We start from the raw sequence: 19690 nt of genomic DNA on the forward strand, positions 1-19690 counted from the left end.
CTTCCTAGTGGATTAAAATTGTTTGCCAGACCAGAAATTAAACCCAGGAACTTCAAATTTTATCAGCAAGTGCTCTTACCAACAGAGCTACTTTAGCATGACTCATGACCCATCCTCTCTGCTTTATGTCTGCCAGTAAATACTCTCCTGCTTTCCAAACTTCACAGAAGTTCTTCTGTGAAACTCACAGGAGTAGCGCTCCTGGAAGAAAGAGTATTGCGGAGACACGGCTCAGCCACAGCTTGGGGTTGCTCTCTCTGTTTTAAGCTCTCATGTTTGATATCATGTAAAATGACATAATGATAAATTGTCAACAGCAAACAATAGGTACACCTACAATGTATCTGAGTATCTGTAGTTTGTTTAAAATTATTGGTAATAGTCTTCCATAACATAGTGAATAATAACTCTTATCCACCACCAACAATCAGTCTTCTCACATAACTGTTGAATGGTAGTTCATCAACAGTAAAATTAAAACAGTTGGAGCCTCTTTCCTTAAAGTAGACATGTTTCTACTTCTTTTATGATATATAAAATAATGGGTTTGAAATCTCAATAGTGTGTTCTAAGTTGCTTTGAGAATCAAAATAATTGGACCTCTTTAACTGTAGTTAGTTATTAATGTAATTCACAGAAATCCTTCATCACCTCTGTGGTAATGTAGTTAATTAGCCACACATCCATGGATGTCTGTAGGACACAAAGCATGTGTAGGTAATTGAGTGACTCATATTTTCACATATGATTTTATGAGTAGGCCTATCCCAGAATTCCACGCCATAAATACTGACACTTTTCATGCATTCCCACACACTGGAACCAATAACATTTGTTAAATAGCATTACAAATTTTGAACTGAAAGCTACATACCCTGCATAATGCAGCAATTGCAGATCAGATAACTTGTCTTAATTTGTCTGGTAATGAATCATAAGGGCTGCAAGGTATACAACTATATTTCTATGTCTTTCTCTCTGTGATAGCCCAACACCATGCTGAAGAAAAATAAAGAAAAAGAGGAGGGGAAGCGTGCCTTAAATTTGATTTATTCAGTTTTCTTTTTTTGCAGTAAATACGTCACTGTGATTTTCTAGCTCATTTATCACTCATTAATCAGCAAAAAGTGCCTTCTGACAGCAGTAATATATCTATAAAATTGTATATCCTTGATGTACAAAATTCTAGTAACTGCAGTAAACACTAAATGAGTTATGCCATGTGCTTCCTGTATTTCAGCACTCGTGGAAGGAATCCAAGAAGGGAAGTTTCCAGATGACCAAAACCTAAAAGTGAGTTCTCATTTCTTCTATTTTTGTTGATCTGTCTAAATATTTTACTTAAAATACTGTACACATGTCAAGAAAGCTGATTAAGATAATCACAGTCATAAGTTTAATTTGCCATGAGAGATGATCGCATCAGCCTGTTTCTTTCTGTTGTTCATAAGCTACATAGTTAAACTTCCAATATAATGTGGACACATGTAAGTAACATCCCATTTTCTTTTTTATTTCAGTGTTACATGAAATGCTGCATGGGTGCAATGCAGGTGGTAAGTGTATTTGTGTATTTAATTTCTTCATTTTTATCTTCCCAGCAGCATTTACTTTATTTTGACTGTAAATATAAAAATCAAGTAATACAGCTAACACACTTTATTAAGAGACAACTTAACATATACTGAAGGTCATAAAACAATGAGTTCATCACACACACACTACTAGCATGTTATGCCCCCACAAGTATTGATAAATATTGTGATTTTATGTGGTATGGGCTTGACAACATACCAAATATAGGGGTCAACACTCCCGTCACAACATCTTGCACAAATGATCTGGATGTAACCGACATTTGATGCACTGTCCCTGATGGTCCCTCGGATTTTCAAATGGACTAAGTTTGTGAATTTTGTGGGCCAACCCAGTTGTGTGAATATTCCTGACCATTCCTTGAATAATTATGTGAGTTTCAAGCCAGTGGTAGAGGAAAGTATTATCTAAAAAGATAGAATATATTAATGTCACAATTCTTATTGAGATGAAAGGCAAACAACCAAACTGCTTGTCAGGTATGTGATGTCACAAGATTCAAGCATTCTGTCTCAGTAATGTCTTCTCCCAAAGAATGTAGAGCTTGAAAATGCATCTTTTTGAAATTTGAGATTGTTGTTCAGTGGGAGTGGTGGGTCACTGGCGAAAGGAGGCTAATGTTAGTATTGGTATTATTAATTCATTCGTCCATGGCTCTTTTTAAAAATTATATAGAATCTGTCAGCTTAAATAAAGGAAAATATCTATCATATGTACAGACATACAAGTATACAGTCATGATACATGTTTGCTGTTTAAGACTTTCCTGACATAGTAACTGCTTCACTGGTTCACGAGTGTCACATTGGATAATGTTGTGGTAGCTGCGCAATATTTTGATGAGACAGCTGCTCATCGTCTTCAGGTGCTTATAGTAAGCACCTGAAGATGACAAGCAGCTGTCTCATTGAAATATTGTGCAGCTTCCACAACTTTATCCAACACCACACCCGTGAAATAATGAAGCATACAGACATGTGTTTAATGAGGAGAGGACAGAACAGGTGATTGGCAGTGGTCTTGTTGAAGGAACCATTACATGGAAAAGATAAATCAGAATGGTCAGACAGAGCAAAGACTCCATCATCCTATGTCTGAGGCAAGTGTCAAAAAATGCAACAACTTATTCGGTTATACCTAATGTATAATTCTTATACATTTATACATACTTGTAACAAATTAGCTTAATAACATGAAAACTATTTATACAGTGTTCATTTAGTCTCTTCACACTTATCACTTGCAGTCAGTGTTTTATCCAGTCTGACAAAGTATTGGTTAGTGACCACCTGATGCTGCTTTCTATTCTGTCTACTTGTAATTTTCAGTATACATATTTCTGTGGCTCAGTGGAAAGCCATCAGTTTTTGAGTGATTATGGCATGTCTCAGCGCCATACAATGAAATTTGTATAACATACTGATTGTAACATACTGATTGTAACTTCCCCCATGAACCATGGACCTCGCCGTTGGTGGGGAGGCTTGCGTGCCTCAGCGATACAGATGGCCGTACCGTAGGTGCAACCACAACGGAGGGGTATCTGTTGAGAGGCCAGACAAACATGTGGTTCCTGAAGAGGGGCAGCAGCCTTTTCAGTAGTTGCAGGGGCAACAGTCTGGATGATTGACTGATCTGGCCTTGTAACATTAACCAAAACGGCCTTGCTGTGCTGGTACTGCGAACGGCTGAAAGCAAGGGGAAACTACAGCCGTAATTTTTCCCGAGGACATGCAGCTTTACTGTATGATTAAATGATGATGGCGTCCTCTTGGGTAAAATATTCCGGAGGTAAAATAGTCCCCCATTTGGATCTCCGGGCGGGGACTACTCAAGAGGACGTCGTTATCAGGAGAAAGAAAACTGGCGTTCTACGGATCGGAGTGTGGAATGTCAGATCCCTTAATCGGGTAGGTAGGTTAGAAAATTTAAAAAGGGGAATGGATAGGTTAAAGTTAGGTATAGTGGGAATTAGTGAAGTTTGGTGGCAGGAGGAACAAGACTTTTGGTCAGGTGAATACAGGGTTATAAATACAAAATCAAATAGGGGTAATGCAGGAGTAGGTTTAATAATGAATAAAAAAATAGGAGTGCGGGTTAGCTACTACAAACAGCATAGTGAACGCATTATTGTGGCCAAGATAGACACAAAGCCCATGCCTACTACAGTAGTACAAGTTTATATGCCAACTAGCTCTGCAGATGATGAAGAAATTGATGAAATGTATGACGAGATAAAAGAAATTATTCAGGTAGTGAAGGGAGACGAAAATTTAATAGTCATGGGTGACTGGAATTCGTCAGTAGGAAAAGGGAGAGAAGGAAACATAGTAGGTGAATATGGATTGGGAGGAAGAAATGAAAGGGGAAGCCGCCTTGTAGAATTTTGCACAGAGCATAACTTAATCATAGCTAACACTTGGTTCAAGAATCATAAAAGAAGGTTGTATACCTGGAAGAATCCTGGAGATACTAACAGGTATCAGATAGATTATATAATGGTAAGACAGAGATTTAGGAACCAGGTTTTAAATTGTAAGACATTTCCAGGGGCAGATGTGGATTCTGACCACAATCTATTGGTTATGAACTGCAGATTGAAACTGAAAAAACTGCAAAAAGGTGGGAATTTAAGGAGATGGGACCTGGATAAGCTGAAAGAACCAGAGCTTGTAGAGAGTTTCAGGGAGAGCATAAGGGAACAATTGACAGGAATGGGGGAAAGAAATACAGTAGAAGAAGAATGGGTAGCTCTGAGGGATGAAGTAGTGAAGGCAGCAGAGGATCAAGTAGGTAAAAAGACGAGGGCTCATAGAAATCCTTGGGTAACAGAAGAAATATTGAATTTAATTGATGAAAGGAGAAAATATAAAAATGCAGTAAATGAAGCAGGCAAAAGGGAATACAAACGTCTAAAAAATGAGATCGACAGAAAGTGCAAAATGGCTAAGCAGGGATGGCTAGAGGACAAATGTAAGGATGTAGAGGCTTGTCTCACTAGGGGTAAGATAGATACTGCCTACAGGAAAATTAAAGAGACCTTTGGAGAGAAGAGAACCACTTGTATGAATATCAAGAGCTCAGATGGCAACCCAGTTCTAAGCAAAGAAGGGAAGGCAGAAAGGTGGAAGGAGTATATAGAGGGTTTATACAAGGGCGATGTACTTGAGGACGATATTATGGAAATGGAAGAGGATGTAGATGAAGATGAAATGGGAGATAAGATACTGCGTGAAGAGTTTGACAGAGCACTGAAAGACCTGAGTCGAAACAAGGCCCCGGGAGTAGACAACATTCCATTAGAACTACTGATGGCCTTGGGAGAGCCAGTCATGATAAAACTCTACCATCTGGTGAGCAAGATGTATGAGACAGGCGAAATACCCACAAACTTCAAGAAGAATATAATAATTCCAATACCAAAGAAAGCAGGTGTTGACAGATGTGAAAATTACCGTACTATCAGTTTAATAAGTCACAGCTGCAAAATACTAACGCGAATTCTTTACAGACGAATGGAAAAACTGGTAGAAGCGGACCTCGGGGAAGATCAGTTTGGATTCCGTAGAAATGTTGGAACACGTGAGGCAATACTAACCTTACGACTTATCTTAGAAGAAAGATTAAGAAAAGGCAAACCTACGTTTCTAGCATTTGTAGACTTAGAGAAAGCTTTTGACAATGTTAACTGGAATACTCTCTTTCAAATTCTGAAGGTGGCAGGGGTAAAATACAGGGAGCGAAAGGCTATTTACAATTTGTACAGAAACCAGATGGCAGTTATAAGAGTTGAGGGGCATGAAAGGGAAGCAGTGGTTGGGAAAGGAGTGAGACAGGGTTGTAGCCTCTCCCCGATGTTATTCAATCTGTATATTGAGCAAGCAGTAAAGGAAACAAAAGAAAAATTCGGAGTAGGTATTAAAATTCATGGAGAAGAAGTAAAAACTTTGAGGTTCGCCGATGACATTGTAATTCTGTCAGAGACAGCAAAGGACTTGAAAGAGCAGTTGAACGGAATGGACAGTGTCTTGAAAGAAGGATATAAGATGAACATCAACAAAAGCAAAACGAGGATAATGGAATGTAGTCAAATTAAATCTGGTGATGCTGAGGGGATTAGATTAGGAAATGAGACACTTAAAGTAGTAAAGGAGTTTTGCTATTTAGGGAATAAAATAACTGATGATGGTCGAAGTAGAGAGGATATAAAATGTAGACTGGCAATGGCAAGGAAATCGTTTCTGAAGAAGAGAAATTTGTTAACATCGAGTATAGATTTAAGTGTCAGGAAGTCGTTTCTGAAAGTATTTGTATGGAGTGTAGCCATGTATGGAAGTGAAACATGGACGATAACCAGTTTGGACAAGAAGAGAATAGAAGCTTTCGAAATGTGGTGCTACAGAAGAATGCTGAAGATAAGGTGGGTAGATCACGTAACTAATGAGGAGGTATTGAATAGGATTGGGGAGAAGAGAAGTTTGTGGCACAACTTGAGTAGAAGAAGGGATCGGTTGGTAGGACATGTTTTGAGGCATCAAGGGATCACAAATTTAGCATTGGAGGGCAGCGTGGAGGGGAAAAATCGTAGAGGGAGACCAAGAGATCAATACACTAAGCAGATTCAGAAGGATGTAGGTTGCAGTAGGTACTGGGAGATGAAGAAGCTTGCACAGGATAGAGTAGCATGGAGAGCTGCATCAAACCAGTCTCAGGACTGAAGACCACAACAACAACAACACTGATTGTAAACTTTGTGTCTCAAGTACACTGAAAGCATGATACAGAAAACTCTATATAGTTTACAGAACCACTCCAGATCATATTTACTCTTCTGATCATTTCTTTTGCCATCCATCCAGTCATTGTATTGATCTGCCCTAAAAACAGAGACCAGTTCTCATCAACTGGTTCTATGAGTTGATTGTAGCTCTGTCCAGTTTTCTTTTCAGTGCTGATAAATGCATATAATTTACTCCTGTCTAATGAGGTACATGGCTGGGGAATGTGGAAGCTATAGATGGGAAAAGTTATGTGTTTAAAATAATTGCCATTCACAGCCTCACAAAGAGCAGCTTGTCATAGTACGTTGTTCATTATTTTGCAAAGAAGCAGATACCTTGCAGTTTTCCAGTGCCCATATACAGTGTGGTTCAGAAGTCACAGTACACACTTCATGGGTGTTGCATCAAAATAAGAGTAATACATTAAATAAAGCTTTGTCCACAATTGCTTTATTTCAGAGGTATGCAATAGTAGGAATCAATGGTACAACACTCTCTGCATCAGCTGCACTTTATGTTGTTGTTGTTGTTGTTGTGGTCTTTAGTCTGGAGACTGATTTGATGCATCTCTCCAAAAATCCTGTGCAAGCTTCTTCCTCTCCCAGTACCTACTGCAACTTACATCCTTCAGAATCTGTTTAGTGTATTCATCTCTTAGTCTCCCTCTACGATTTTTACCCTCCGTGCTGCCCTCCAATACCAATTTGGTGATCCCTTAATGCCTCAGAATATGTCCTACCCACTGATCCCTTCTTCTAATCAAGTTGTGCCACAAATTTCTCTTCTCCCCAATTCTATACCTCCTCATTAGTTATGTGATCTACCCATCTAACCTTTAGCATTCTTCTGTAGCACCATATTTCTAAAGCCTGCACTTTGTATGGGGACAATTTCAACTCCATTATTAAAATTCTTTGCAATGACCTTCGGTTCATCCCAAGCTGAGTAGCATGTATCTAGTTTGATGTTTGGGGTTGTTATTAATGCTGTCCCACACTCGTTGAACATTTTTGGGAGTCTAAACTGAACGTCATCTGCCCATTCATGGGTGATCACAGATTGAATAATGATGCCAAAAGCAAGCTACCAAATTGAGAATTGGAGTCTGATGAGGACAGTTGCACACATTGAAGTGCCAACATTGTGTTCTATAAGGATGACAGATCTTTGATTTTGAAAATAAAGTTCTGACAGTTTCATGCACTGTTTACAACTTACTCTCTCCATGATACATGTCCCAAATGTTCACAATCCTGAAAAGAAAAAAATAAATTAGCAAATTACAAAAAAAAATAATTATACGGCACTGCAACCCATGCTTGACATCTGTGCCACCCTCTGTATATCTAGCAGTACAAAACTATAGTTTGAAACAACTCCTTCTTTCTCAGAAATAGATAGCAATCATTTTTGAAACCCGATCAATAGTTTTCCCAGAATATATGAATTCCAGTCAGACTGGTAATTCATTTTCGTTGCTACGTATATTCTATAATTTTTTCACATATAACAAGTGGCTCATTCTGCTGCATCTACTTTTTTTAGGAGCCAATGTTTATATTCTGTGTGGTTGATGATGATTGTAATGAAATATCTTCTACAGTGTTGAAAGGAGACTGACTGGTTGATTTTTTTCTCTTTTTTTTGTCTCGTTTCTAGTGACTCAAAACAAAAATTACAGCTTTTTTCAAGAGCTGTTACATTATCTTATTCTGCAGGCATTCTGTAAATAATTTTGCTATTTCTTTTGCATTACTTTTCCCCCAGGTTCAATCATTCCTACTGAGATTCTGCCATCTTCATTAACCATTTCTCTATTAATATTTCATCATCTTTTCTTCTTCATCATCATCTTCTTCTTCTTCAGTTCGCAGCCCTGGCTGTGTCTGTTTGGAACATAGAGCCCTCCCCCATCCCCTACCCCCATCTTTTCCTGTCCTGCAATACTTCTCTCTTTACTCTGCCCCAGTCTTCTCCCCACTTCTTGACACATTCCTTCACTCCACTGATTCATCTGTCTTTCTGTCTTTTGCAGGGATTCTTGCCTCCTATTTTCATTCAGTGGATCTGTCTCAGTATGTGGCCAACTCCCATTCTTATAACATGCCCATACAGTATTAATCTTGCCTTTTGCATGGTATCTCGCATGGGATTCTCTTTCAGTATTTCATTATCTCTTTCCTTTCCCTACCCATTCCAAGACCTACCTTTTTTATACAAAGAATTTATTTATTTATAAGGTTCCATGGAACCACACGAGGCAAACTTACTTGATCATGGAATGAGTCCCTGCATAGTCTACAGAATGCTGATTAGAAAATTTATAAACAAAGAGTTAAAGAATTAACAAAACACAGTAAAACAAAAAGCAGTCTCATGAACAACACAGTACAGAGATAGGTTCCCAAATACTCAAGGAACACCTAACAGAATACAAGGAAATTCCACAATGAAATCTTCCAACTTGCATTTGAACCTTCAGGTTTATCACTGTTTTTTTCAGTTCTGCTGGTAGCCTATAGAAATAAAACTTGCTGGATAGTGCACACCTTTCTGTACAATGCTTAAAAAATAATGCTGTAGAATTGGTTGAATATACAAATGGAATGCAAATGGTATACAAAGTGCAAAATAAAATAATCAGTATTAAAAATAATTATGCAATTGAAAAATGGAAAATATTTTTGTTTATGCACAATAGGAAATGCTTAAATTAATGTAATTAGAGACCAATCTTACCATTTATTAGAAAGGATAGTAAGTATGACTACATCATTCAGAGTGTACATCATGTGCATGTTACAGCTGCGCCAGGGCCGTTACAATGTCAATGCTGCGAAGAACCAGGCTGAAAAGATGCTGCCCCCTGATCTCAAGGACAGATTCATAGCTATGTTGGATGCTTGCAGTGACAAAGCAGGTACTGCTCCCTCTTCTCTGCATTCTATATATTAAACAATGGAAATTCCATGTTGGAATATCAACAATGTAGGAAAAGATTGTGCTACTTATAGTAAAAATGGTACATTAAGTTGCAAACATGTGCAATTGAAATGTGTGGTAAGGACTGTGGGACCAAACTGCTGAGGTCATCGGTCCCTAGGCTTACACACTAATTAATCTAACTTAACCTAACTTACATTACACACTAATTAATCTAACTTAACCTGCCTTACACTAAGGAAAACACACACACCATGCCCAAGGGAGGACTCGAACCTTCGACGAGGGGAGCCACAAACTGCGACTAGACGCCTCAGGCGCAACTAAAGGACACTTACACATAGGCTATGGCCACAGCCTGCATGGGGCAATGGAAGATAAAAACACACCATTCATTCAAACAAGCAAGCACACTTCATGCACACATGACCACCAACTTCAGCCACCCAGACAGAATGGAATTGTCACATAGAATGGAAGCAGTAATCTGGAGGGGGTGGGGAATGGGAAGGGATAGCAGTAAATGGGTGGGGGAGAGAGGAGTGCTGTTGGGCAGAGTGTACAGGCACTAGACTGCCAACAGGAGCAGCACTCAGAGGTTGTGGGGTAAGGAGGTGGGGAAAACAGAGTGAAAAAGGAGAGGGGTGGGGAAAGATGGGTGGATGCATTGGCAAAGGATGAAACACATGGAATGTGGAAGATGAGAATGGGGAGGAGGTGATAGAACAGAGGGGATGGAAACTGTTGGGTGGAGGTTGTGGGGACAGTATGTTGCCATAGGTTGAGACCAGGAAACTCATGGGAGCAGAGCATGTAAGGATAACCCTCACCTGCACAGTTCAGAAAAGCTGGTGGTGGAGGGAAGGATCCAGATGGCTCGGATAATGAAGTAGCCATTGCAATCAAGAATGTTATATTCAGCTGCATGTTGTGCTACAGGATGGTCTACTTTGCTCTCAGCCACAGTTTGGCAGTAGCCTTTCATCTTGATGGTCAGCCGCTTGGTAGTCACACCAAAATAAGAAGCTATGCAATGGTTGCAGCAGAGCTGGTACATGACATAGCGGCTTTCACAGATGGCCCAGCCTCTGATAAGCCTGTAACAGGATTGGAATAGGAAGTGTTGGTTGGATGGATTGGGTCTTCTACAGGAATATGATCCTTGTGGCAAGGGGGTGGGAACAGAAGTGGCACAGAGATGGACTAGGATATTGTGGTGGATGGGGGGGAGGGGGGGCATGGAACATGACTTTAGGCGGGCTGGGAAGGATCTCAAGTAGGATTTCCCTCATTTCAGAATACAATAATAGTTAATCAAAGCTCTGGTGAAGGAAATGGTTCAACTGTTTCAGTCTGGAGTGGTACTGGGTGACAAAGGGTGCATTCCTTTGTGGCTGGTTCTTGGGAGTGGTGAGAGAATTGAGAGTCTGAGGAGTAGTGGCAAAGATCTGCTTCCACAAGCAGACCTGGGGGTAGTGCCCGTCTTTGAAGGCCTTGGTGAGACCTTCAGCATGCTGGAAATGGAGTTCTTGTCACCAGAGATATGCAGTCCCTGTGTGGCCAGGCTGTATGGGAGGGATTTTTTAGTGTGAAAGGAATGACAGCTGTTGGAATGCAGGTACTGTTGGTGGTTGGCGGGTTTAATGTGGGCAGAGGTATGGATGGAGCCATCAGAGGGAGAAGGCCAACATCTAGGAAAGCGGCTGAGGAGGACCGGGTAAAGCATATGGGAGAGAAGGTGGTGAGGTTGTGAAGAAATGAAGATAGTGTATCTTGGGCCTGAGTTCATGAACATTTCATCAGTAAATCTGAACCAGCCGCAACCTATATACATATTGGTTTTTTGAACACCAGAATGAAAATAATGTAGATTTAAAATTTACTTGTATCGAGCTGAGTTATTTTTGTGATCTGCAGTCCAAAAGACTGGTTTGATGAAGCTCTCCATGCTGGCCTCTTCATCTCTGCATAACTACTGGAACCTACAACTATTTCAATATGTTTAATGTAGTCAAACCTTAGTCTGCCTCCACAATTTTTAGTCCCCGCACTTCCTTCCATTATCAAACTGAAAGACTCCTTGATGTCTCAGTCAACTTGTGCCATCAATTTCTTTTCCCCTTGATTCAGTTCAATAGTAACTCCTTAGTCATCCAGTCCACCCGTCTAATGCTCAACATTTTCCTGGACAACCATATTTCAGAGTTTTCTATTCCCTTATTGTTTGAACACTCCAGACAAGTAACTTCAGAAAAGATGTTCAATCATTTGAAATTACACTGAGGTGACAAAAGCCATGGTATAGTGATATGGACATATACAGGTGGCTGCAGTATCATGTACAAAAGGGCAGTACATTGACAGAACTGTCATTTGTACTCAAATGAGTCATGTGGAAAGGTTTCTAACATGATTGTGGCCACACAATGGGAATTAATCAACTTTGAACATGAAATGGTTGTTGGAGCTAGATTCATGGGACATTCTGTTTCAGAAATCATTGAGGAATTCAATATTCTGAGACATACAGTGTTAAGAGTGTGCTGATAATACCAAATTTTAGGCATTACCTCTCACCATGGAAAACCCAGTGGCTGATGGCCTGCACTTAACGACTGAGAGCAGCAGAGTTAGCATGGAGCTGTCAGTGCTAACAGACAAGCAACACTGCATGAAATAACTGCAGAAATCAATGAGGGACATACGCAGAATGTATGTGTTGGAACAGTGTGGCGAAATTTCGTGTTAAGGGGCTATGGCAGCGGAAGACCAATGCAAGTGCCATTTCTAACACCACAACATCACCTGCAGCGCCCGTCCTGTGCTCGTGACCATATCAGTTGGATCCTAGATGACTGGAAAAGATTGTATGAGTTCTCATTTTAGTTGGTAAGAGCTGATGATAGGGTTCAAGTGTGGTGCAGGCCCCATGAAGCCATGGACCCAGGTTGTCAACAAGGCACTGTGCTAGCTGCTGCTGACTGCAAATGGTGTGGGCTGTGTTAACATGGAATAAACTGGGTCCTCTGGTACAACTAAACTGATCATTGACTGGAAATGGTTATGTTTGGCTATTGGGAGAACATTTGCTGTGATTCAAAGACTTCATGTTCCCAAAAAATGATGACAATTTTTATGGATAACAATATGCCATATCACTGGCCCACAGTTGTTTGCAATTGGTTTGAAGAACATTCTGGATAATGTAATACCCTCAGCTCAGAAGTTGCAGCATTAGAAAATTGTAGCGAAATGCAGGAAGATCTGCAGCGGATAGGCACTTGGTGCAGGGAGTGGCAACTGACCCTTAACATAGACAAATGTAATGTATTGCGAATACATAGAAAGAAGGATACTTTATTGTATGATTATATGATAGCGGAACAAACACTGGTAGCAGTTACTTCTGTAAAATATCTGGGAGTATGCGTGCGGAACGATTTGAAGTGGAACGATCATATAAAATTAATTGTTGGTAAGGCGGGTACCAGGTTGAGATTCATTGGGAGAGTCCTTAGAAAATGTAGTCCATCAACAAAGGAGGTGGCTTACAAAACACTCGTTCGACCTATACTTGAGTATTGCTCATCAGTGTGGGATCCGTACCAGATCGGGTTGACGGAGGAGATAGAGAAGATCCAAAGAAGAGCGGCGCGTTTCGTCACAGGGTTATTTGGTAACTGTGATAGCGTTACGGAGATGTTTAATAAACTCAAGTGGCAGACTCTGCAAGAGAGGCGCTCTGCATCGCGGTGTAGCTTGCTCGCCAGGTTTCGAGAGGGTGCGTTTCTGGATGAGGTATCGAATATATTGCTTCCCCCTACTTATACCTCCCGAGGAGATCACGAATGTAAAATTAGAGAGATTAGAGCGCGCACGGAGGCTTTCAGACAGTTGTTCTTCCCGCGAACCATACGCGACTGGAACAGGAAAGGGAGGTAATGACAGTGGCACGTAAGGTGCCCTCTGCCACACACCGTTGGGTGGCTTGCGGAGTATAAATGTAGATGTAGATGTAGATGTAGGGATAGAATACAAACCTGTCACACTCCTTCCCAGTTACTGATTGGATTAGATGTACTTTTCATTACATAGACCCACAATGAATGATCTCCTAGGATGTGGAACATGTCCTGAAACATAAATATACAATACATATTTACAAAGAAAAAAGATAAGGTATGCTAATGTACCTTCAACAGATTCCAGATCAGCAGTCCATGTGTATGTGGAAGAAGCCAAACAATCTTTGACATACTTTTGTTTAAAATGTAGTAACAAATTTGTCACAAAATGTAGATATTCATTACACTGAGCTGCATATAATAATTCTTAGGCTGTTGTAACCATGCATGATCACAGAGAAAAATTTGTGTTCAAAACTTACTTACTTTGTTCACATTAACGTGCTGAAGATGTACATAAGTCATACTTTATGAAATACTTACATTATTCATACTGTATATTGTGTATTGAAATGGGGACCTAGAAGGGATGAAGAGGCTTCGTCCTGCCATAGCCCATAGTGGTCCACAACACCACAACAGGTTGCAGCAGTCATTCACCCTGCTGTTGGCCCACACTGAAGCCAGGCTTATTGTGCGGTTCAGCCCCAGTGGACACCCCCCCCCCCCCCTCCTGGAACGTCTCACCTTGTACCAGATGAGTGCAACCCCAAATGTTTGCGTGTTAGAGTAATTATGGTGTATGTGTACGTGGAGACAATGTTTGCACAGCAATTGCTAACATAGTGTAACTGAGCTGGAATAAGGGGAACCAACCCACATTCACTAAGGCAGATGGAAAACCACCTTAAAAACCATCCATAGGCTGGCTGACACACCGGATCTCGACACAAATCCTGGCGGATTCCTACTGGGGACCGGCACGCCTTCCTGCTCGGGAAGCAGCGCGTTAGACAGCACGGTTATCCGGGCGAGCTTACATTATTTAATATTATTAATGATATGCAGAGGGGAATCAAATGAAGACCTCAAAAGTGTAATTAAAAATTAACATTTTGTGTCATTGTTCTGAAAGCTGGCAGACTGTTGCCAGTGATGTAAGGAATGCACTACAGGTGGCAGCATACTATGGACAAGCAAAACATGGCTATGATACCAGTTCAAAATGACTGCCCCACTTGCGACATGCACCAAGGAAGCACAGAGTTCTGTCATACATTTTCTGAGATAGTGAAGGTACGAAACATACTGAAATCAATTGGCAAATGGAGGTCCAGTATGGTGATGCATGTCTGTTACTGCAGCAAGTATGTGAGTGGAGTGACATCAGAGTCTACTGCAGCAGTTGGAGGCTATTGTGATGGAACACTGCCATGTGATGGTGAATGAAATAGCTTCAAATCTGAACATTAGTCATGGCACAGCACATCACATCATTCATAGTGTCATACTGTCTGCAAAACAGGTGCTATGGCAGCTCACTCCAGAACTGAAAGAGCAACATGTTTATGCCTGTGGAGATTTTTTTTTTTTTTTTTTTTTTGTCCTTCTTGGTGAGAATTGTTGCGGGAGATGAAACCTGAGTATGCTGCCACCAACCCAAAACAAAGAGAGCAAGCAAGGAATGTTACCATTCATCATCATCGAAACCCAAGAAGTTCTGGACACAGCCATCTGCAAGGAAGGCTTTACTGACTCTCTTTTGGGATGGACTAGGCATTGTCTTCTAACACTATACAACTAGGGGGAAACACCATCATGAGTGTGTCACATTCCAAATGTTAAAAAAATCAGCTTCAGCCTCCATTAAGGTCAAGCAACTTGTACTTCTGACTGCAGGTGTCATTTTGCTACATGACAATGCTTGGCCTCATACTGCCCATGCAATACTTGCTGCCATCAATGACCTGCACTTTGATATTCTATCACATCTGCTGTACTCACCATACCTCACACCTAGTGATTACCACATGTTTGGGTCACTCAAAGAGATGGTAGGAAAAAAGAAACTTCATTCTGATGAAGGGGTGCAGCTGTGCACATGACAAAAGGAATTGTTTTTTCTTCCAGGGGAATCCATGCACTTCCTACATGCTGGAGGAAGTGTGCTGAATGGCAGGGAGACTATGTCAAAAAATGATACATTTGTGTTCCACTTTTGTTCAATAAAAATATTAATATTTAAGGTTTTCATTTGACTCTCCTTTACATACAGATCAGTAACCTCTATTAGGTAATTTGTCAATAAAGTAGGAGGAGATGGCAACCAATAAATCCTATAAGTTCCCATTAAACTGAACTTTATAGGTAGTTAAATTATGGCTTCTGGTATGTTACTGAAAGTGTGTGTTCCTGAATAATGTAGATCTTTCTAGACCAAAGTAAGTGACTTTAAGTCTTCGTGAAGATCATTTTTACATCTAGTATTAATTCCTTGAACTGGTCTGTGGGCTTCAAAAGAGGTATATTATTAATAACCAATTTCATTACAGGATAAATATATTGAGAAGCAGTAGTTAGTAACAGCAGTTCCTTGAACAAGCGTCTGCAGTATTTTCTTGAGTTCACACCACAAATACTTCATGTTGCATGCTTTTGGACTCAGAACACTGTAACTTGGCTTGTGAGTTACCAGAAAAAATGATCCTTATGTCATTATGGAAGGACACACCACACTCACACACCAGATGCAGGCTGGTAGGGTGTACAAGGAGTGTGAATAGTGTCAGGTATTGAGTAGTCACTGTGAAATACTTGCAGATGTTGCATACCCGTGTGAGAAAGCATTATCATCACCTGACAGAGTTTGAAAGATGCCAGTCAACCAATTAAATCATCCAATATCAAGATTTTTTGGGCATTCAGAGGTGACAGTGGCCCAGCAGTGGACTGCATGGAGATTTGACTGCAGGGATATTCATCATCCAGTTTCCAATTGACCACATGTGACTATCACAAGGGAGGATCACTGTATTGTGCACTGCACCCATCATAATGCCTTCACATCTGCATCTGCCATTCAAGAATAAGTAGTGCACACCCTGCAACATTCTGTGTCACCATGCACCATTGACTGAGGACTATAGGCAGACAGATGACAGAATTATTGCTCTGTCAGATGCCTGTGTTTAGTTGGTTGATTTGGGGGAGGGGACCGAACAGCAAGGTCATCTGTCCCATCAAATTAGAGGAACCATCCCAGCATTTACCCAAAGCAATTTAGAGAAATCATGGAGAACCTAAGTCAGGATGGCTGGATGCACATTTGAACCATCCTCCTGAATGTGAGTCCAGTGTGCTAACCACTGCACCACTTCACTCGGTCGGCAGTGTTCTGAGTGGTGCCATGATCAGGAAGGATGGACTACTGATGAATGCATTACACTGTATTCAGAGATGAATCACAGTTCTGCACTATCCCCGATGACCATTGTCAATGCATATGGCAGCTCCCTGTGGAGAGGTCCTATTCTTCCAATGTTTTGGGGAGGCACAGCTCTGCTATTCCTGCATCATGGTGTGGGGAATCATTGGGTATGACTTTAGGTCCACAGCTGGCAGTGATTGATGGTACATCATGGACAACCTGTTCACCAATGTGTTATTTCTCATGTGACAGTATCGTGGTGCCATTTTTCAAAAGGACTGTATGACACGTGTCTCTACAACCTGTCTGCATGATGGTGGGATACTCTCATGACTAGCAGGATCCTGAGATCTGTCTCCAATAGACGTTGTGTGGAGTCAACTCACACATCAACCCCATCTGAGTGGAAGTATCCAGGACATCAAGGTCGACTTACAACAGTTATGGGCTGGCTTCCTTCATCAGAGGATACAACAGCTTTATGATGCCTTTCCCAATCCTGGGCCAGAGGGGTGCTACATCAAATTGATAAGTGGGCTCATACTTGCAAGGTCTTTGTAAATTTGACACAATTTTGTAATCACTGGAATAACATCTCATACCCTAACAACTCCTGAAGTTTCATTTCATTTCTACCCACCCTTCTGGGTGCTTAACCTTCTTTGACAGGCAGTGTATTTTTATTTTTCACATTGGTTTCAAAGCATTATTGCTCCATTTTCAGTGCAATACAAAATGGAGGTATAGTGTTAATTCATTCAAAATATTCTGAAGGTCCTGTCAAGAAGGAGAAGCCCTTTCTGGGTGCTTCTTTTTATTAGTCAGTATATATTTGTTTGGCATATTGGTTTCACAGTACTATTACTGCACCATTTTCAATGCAATGCGAACTGGAGGTATAACGTTCATTCATTCATTTGTTCATCATATTCTGGTGATCCCATCAAGAAGTAAAATCTTCAAGAATGTGGAATGAGTGATGGTAAACATTAGCGAAACTCAATCAGATCATAGAATCTTAATCTGAGCTGTATTAACAGTAAACTTTCACAGTTCTGCGTAATGCTATTCTTGATATTACCAAAGTAACACACATTGAAAGCTGCTGCTTTCTCAGCTATACTAAATCTCTATTTTTTAGATTCATATTTCCTTGATGATTCTGACATTTTTCAAAGAAAATAGTTACCTATGTCTGTTAACACATAGTGCTGTTTACTGCACATTACTATTTTTACTGTTTGTCAAGCAATTTTATGATGAGCACCAATACGTGCCATATCACTAACAAAACTTTTCTATAATGGGTATGTAAAGTAAACATGTTTGGTAGCTGCATTGCAGTTCTTGCCTCTTACACAAAGAGCAAAAAAGTAAAAAAAAACCTCTCTGAATGACTCTGTCGTTGTGTAGCATCGATTATCCACATGATTCATACTTAATAAAAAGCAGTGTATTTTCTTTTATTAATTCATCATGTTCCACAGATCCACTCATGAGAGATAACCTTCAGTGATGTGGAACATTCCAAGTAGCAATATATATGATAAAAGTGTGTGTATTATGAAAAGGATAGTTGCTACTCACCATATAGGGGAGATGCTGAGTTGCAGATAGGCACAACAAAAAGACTGTCAGAAAATGAGCTTTCAGCCAACACGGCCTTTGTCAGAGATACAACATACACACACACACTGATGCAAACAGAACTCACACACACATGACCACAGTCTCGGACTGCTCAGCAGTCATAGACTGTGGTCATGTGCATGTTCTATCTCTGACAATGGCCTTGTTGGCCAAAAGCTCATTTTCTGACAGTCTTTTTCTTGTGTCTATCTGCAACTGAGCACTTCCTCTATATGATGAGTAGCAACTATCCTTTTCATTGTATTGTTACATTCCATCCTGGATTTTCCATTGTTGAAAAATGTACGTATGTATTTTATGCCACTATATGACACATAGATTAGGAGATATGTCACTGGGTGTCCACTTGCTTAGCTGAGTGGTAATGTGTTTGCCTACCAGGCAGCAGGCCCAGGTTTGATGCCACGGTGGATTGGAGATCTCTCCGGTTGTGCTCAGGATGTTGTGTTATCCTCATCATCCTTTCATCATCATCGTCATTGACACTCCAATTGCCCAATGTGGTATTGACTGAAGTAAGACTTGCAACCTGGCAGACAAACTTCCCTGGCTGGGACCTTCGAACAAACAATGACATGCGGTCATTTCATTATCATGTCACTGAGTTCGTTCAAAAACTGCCACATTGTGTATGATACATAACTTTATCACTTCTTTGCTTCTAACTCTTTTTGTAAGATATTTCGCAGACAGTATCCACATATGTTGCTGAATGTACCTACACAAATATATCACTGTACAACACATAGTTCAAAAGATACTTCTTACTCTGACAGGTCTCACCTTTCATTTCAAGAAATGGCAGTTTCCAGTGAGACTTGCATTTGTCATTATAATTAACAAGTCTCAGGCACAATGTATTAAATACTGTGGAGTGGATTTGACATCTCCATGTGTTTCTCACTGACAACTTTATTTTGCTTGCTCAAGTGCGAGCTCACCCAAGAATGTATTCCTCATAGCTCCTGAGCATGTAGCTATAAATATTGTTTATAATCAAGTTATGAGTTAAGTAAACATTAGAGAGAATTTGTATTTTGCACATTATATTTCTTAATTTCAGTACTGTACATACACATACATTTGTTTGTACATTTGTACATCATGCATATCTCTTTATATGACAGTTTCATAATTTCACAAGTGTTTTCATGAATACAAGGAAATGAAATTTTTTGTATTACACTACAAACACAGTTATTTTTTTGTTTTCGTTTCTAATAGAAAAGTGGGCAATGTCAAGTTTATCAGCTAGTGGATTAATAAAGCGAAGCATTTCTTAGAATCTGATTTAATTATCAGCTGTTGTTAGACTGTTGTGATCTATTTGGCTAAATTTAAAATACTAAAATTAGTAGAAAAGGGGCTAATCTGAAAAGAAAAAAAAT

The 19690-nt window shown here is 40.1% G+C and overlaps 1 protein-coding gene across 1 annotated transcript in view; it reads left to right on the forward strand.

The window, feature by feature from the left end:
* The window catches only part of LOC126210215 (general odorant-binding protein 72-like), an 87320-nt gene that overhangs the window by 53781 nt on the left and 13849 nt on the right, over positions 1–19690 (forward strand). Inside the window, exons 3-5 of the mRNA XM_049939399.1 lie at positions 1241–1293; positions 1521–1556; positions 9183–9297. Of these exons, the coding sequence (XP_049795356.1) occupies positions 1241–1293; positions 1521–1556; positions 9183–9297 (204 nt within the window). The remainder of the gene's footprint in view (positions 1–1240; positions 1294–1520; positions 1557–9182; positions 9298–19690) is intronic.

The sequence above is a fragment of the Schistocerca nitens genome, chromosome 10 (assembly GCF_023898315.1).
Source record: "Schistocerca nitens isolate TAMUIC-IGC-003100 chromosome 10, iqSchNite1.1, whole genome shotgun sequence".
NCBI lineage: Eukaryota > Metazoa > Arthropoda > Insecta > Orthoptera > Acrididae > Schistocerca > Schistocerca nitens.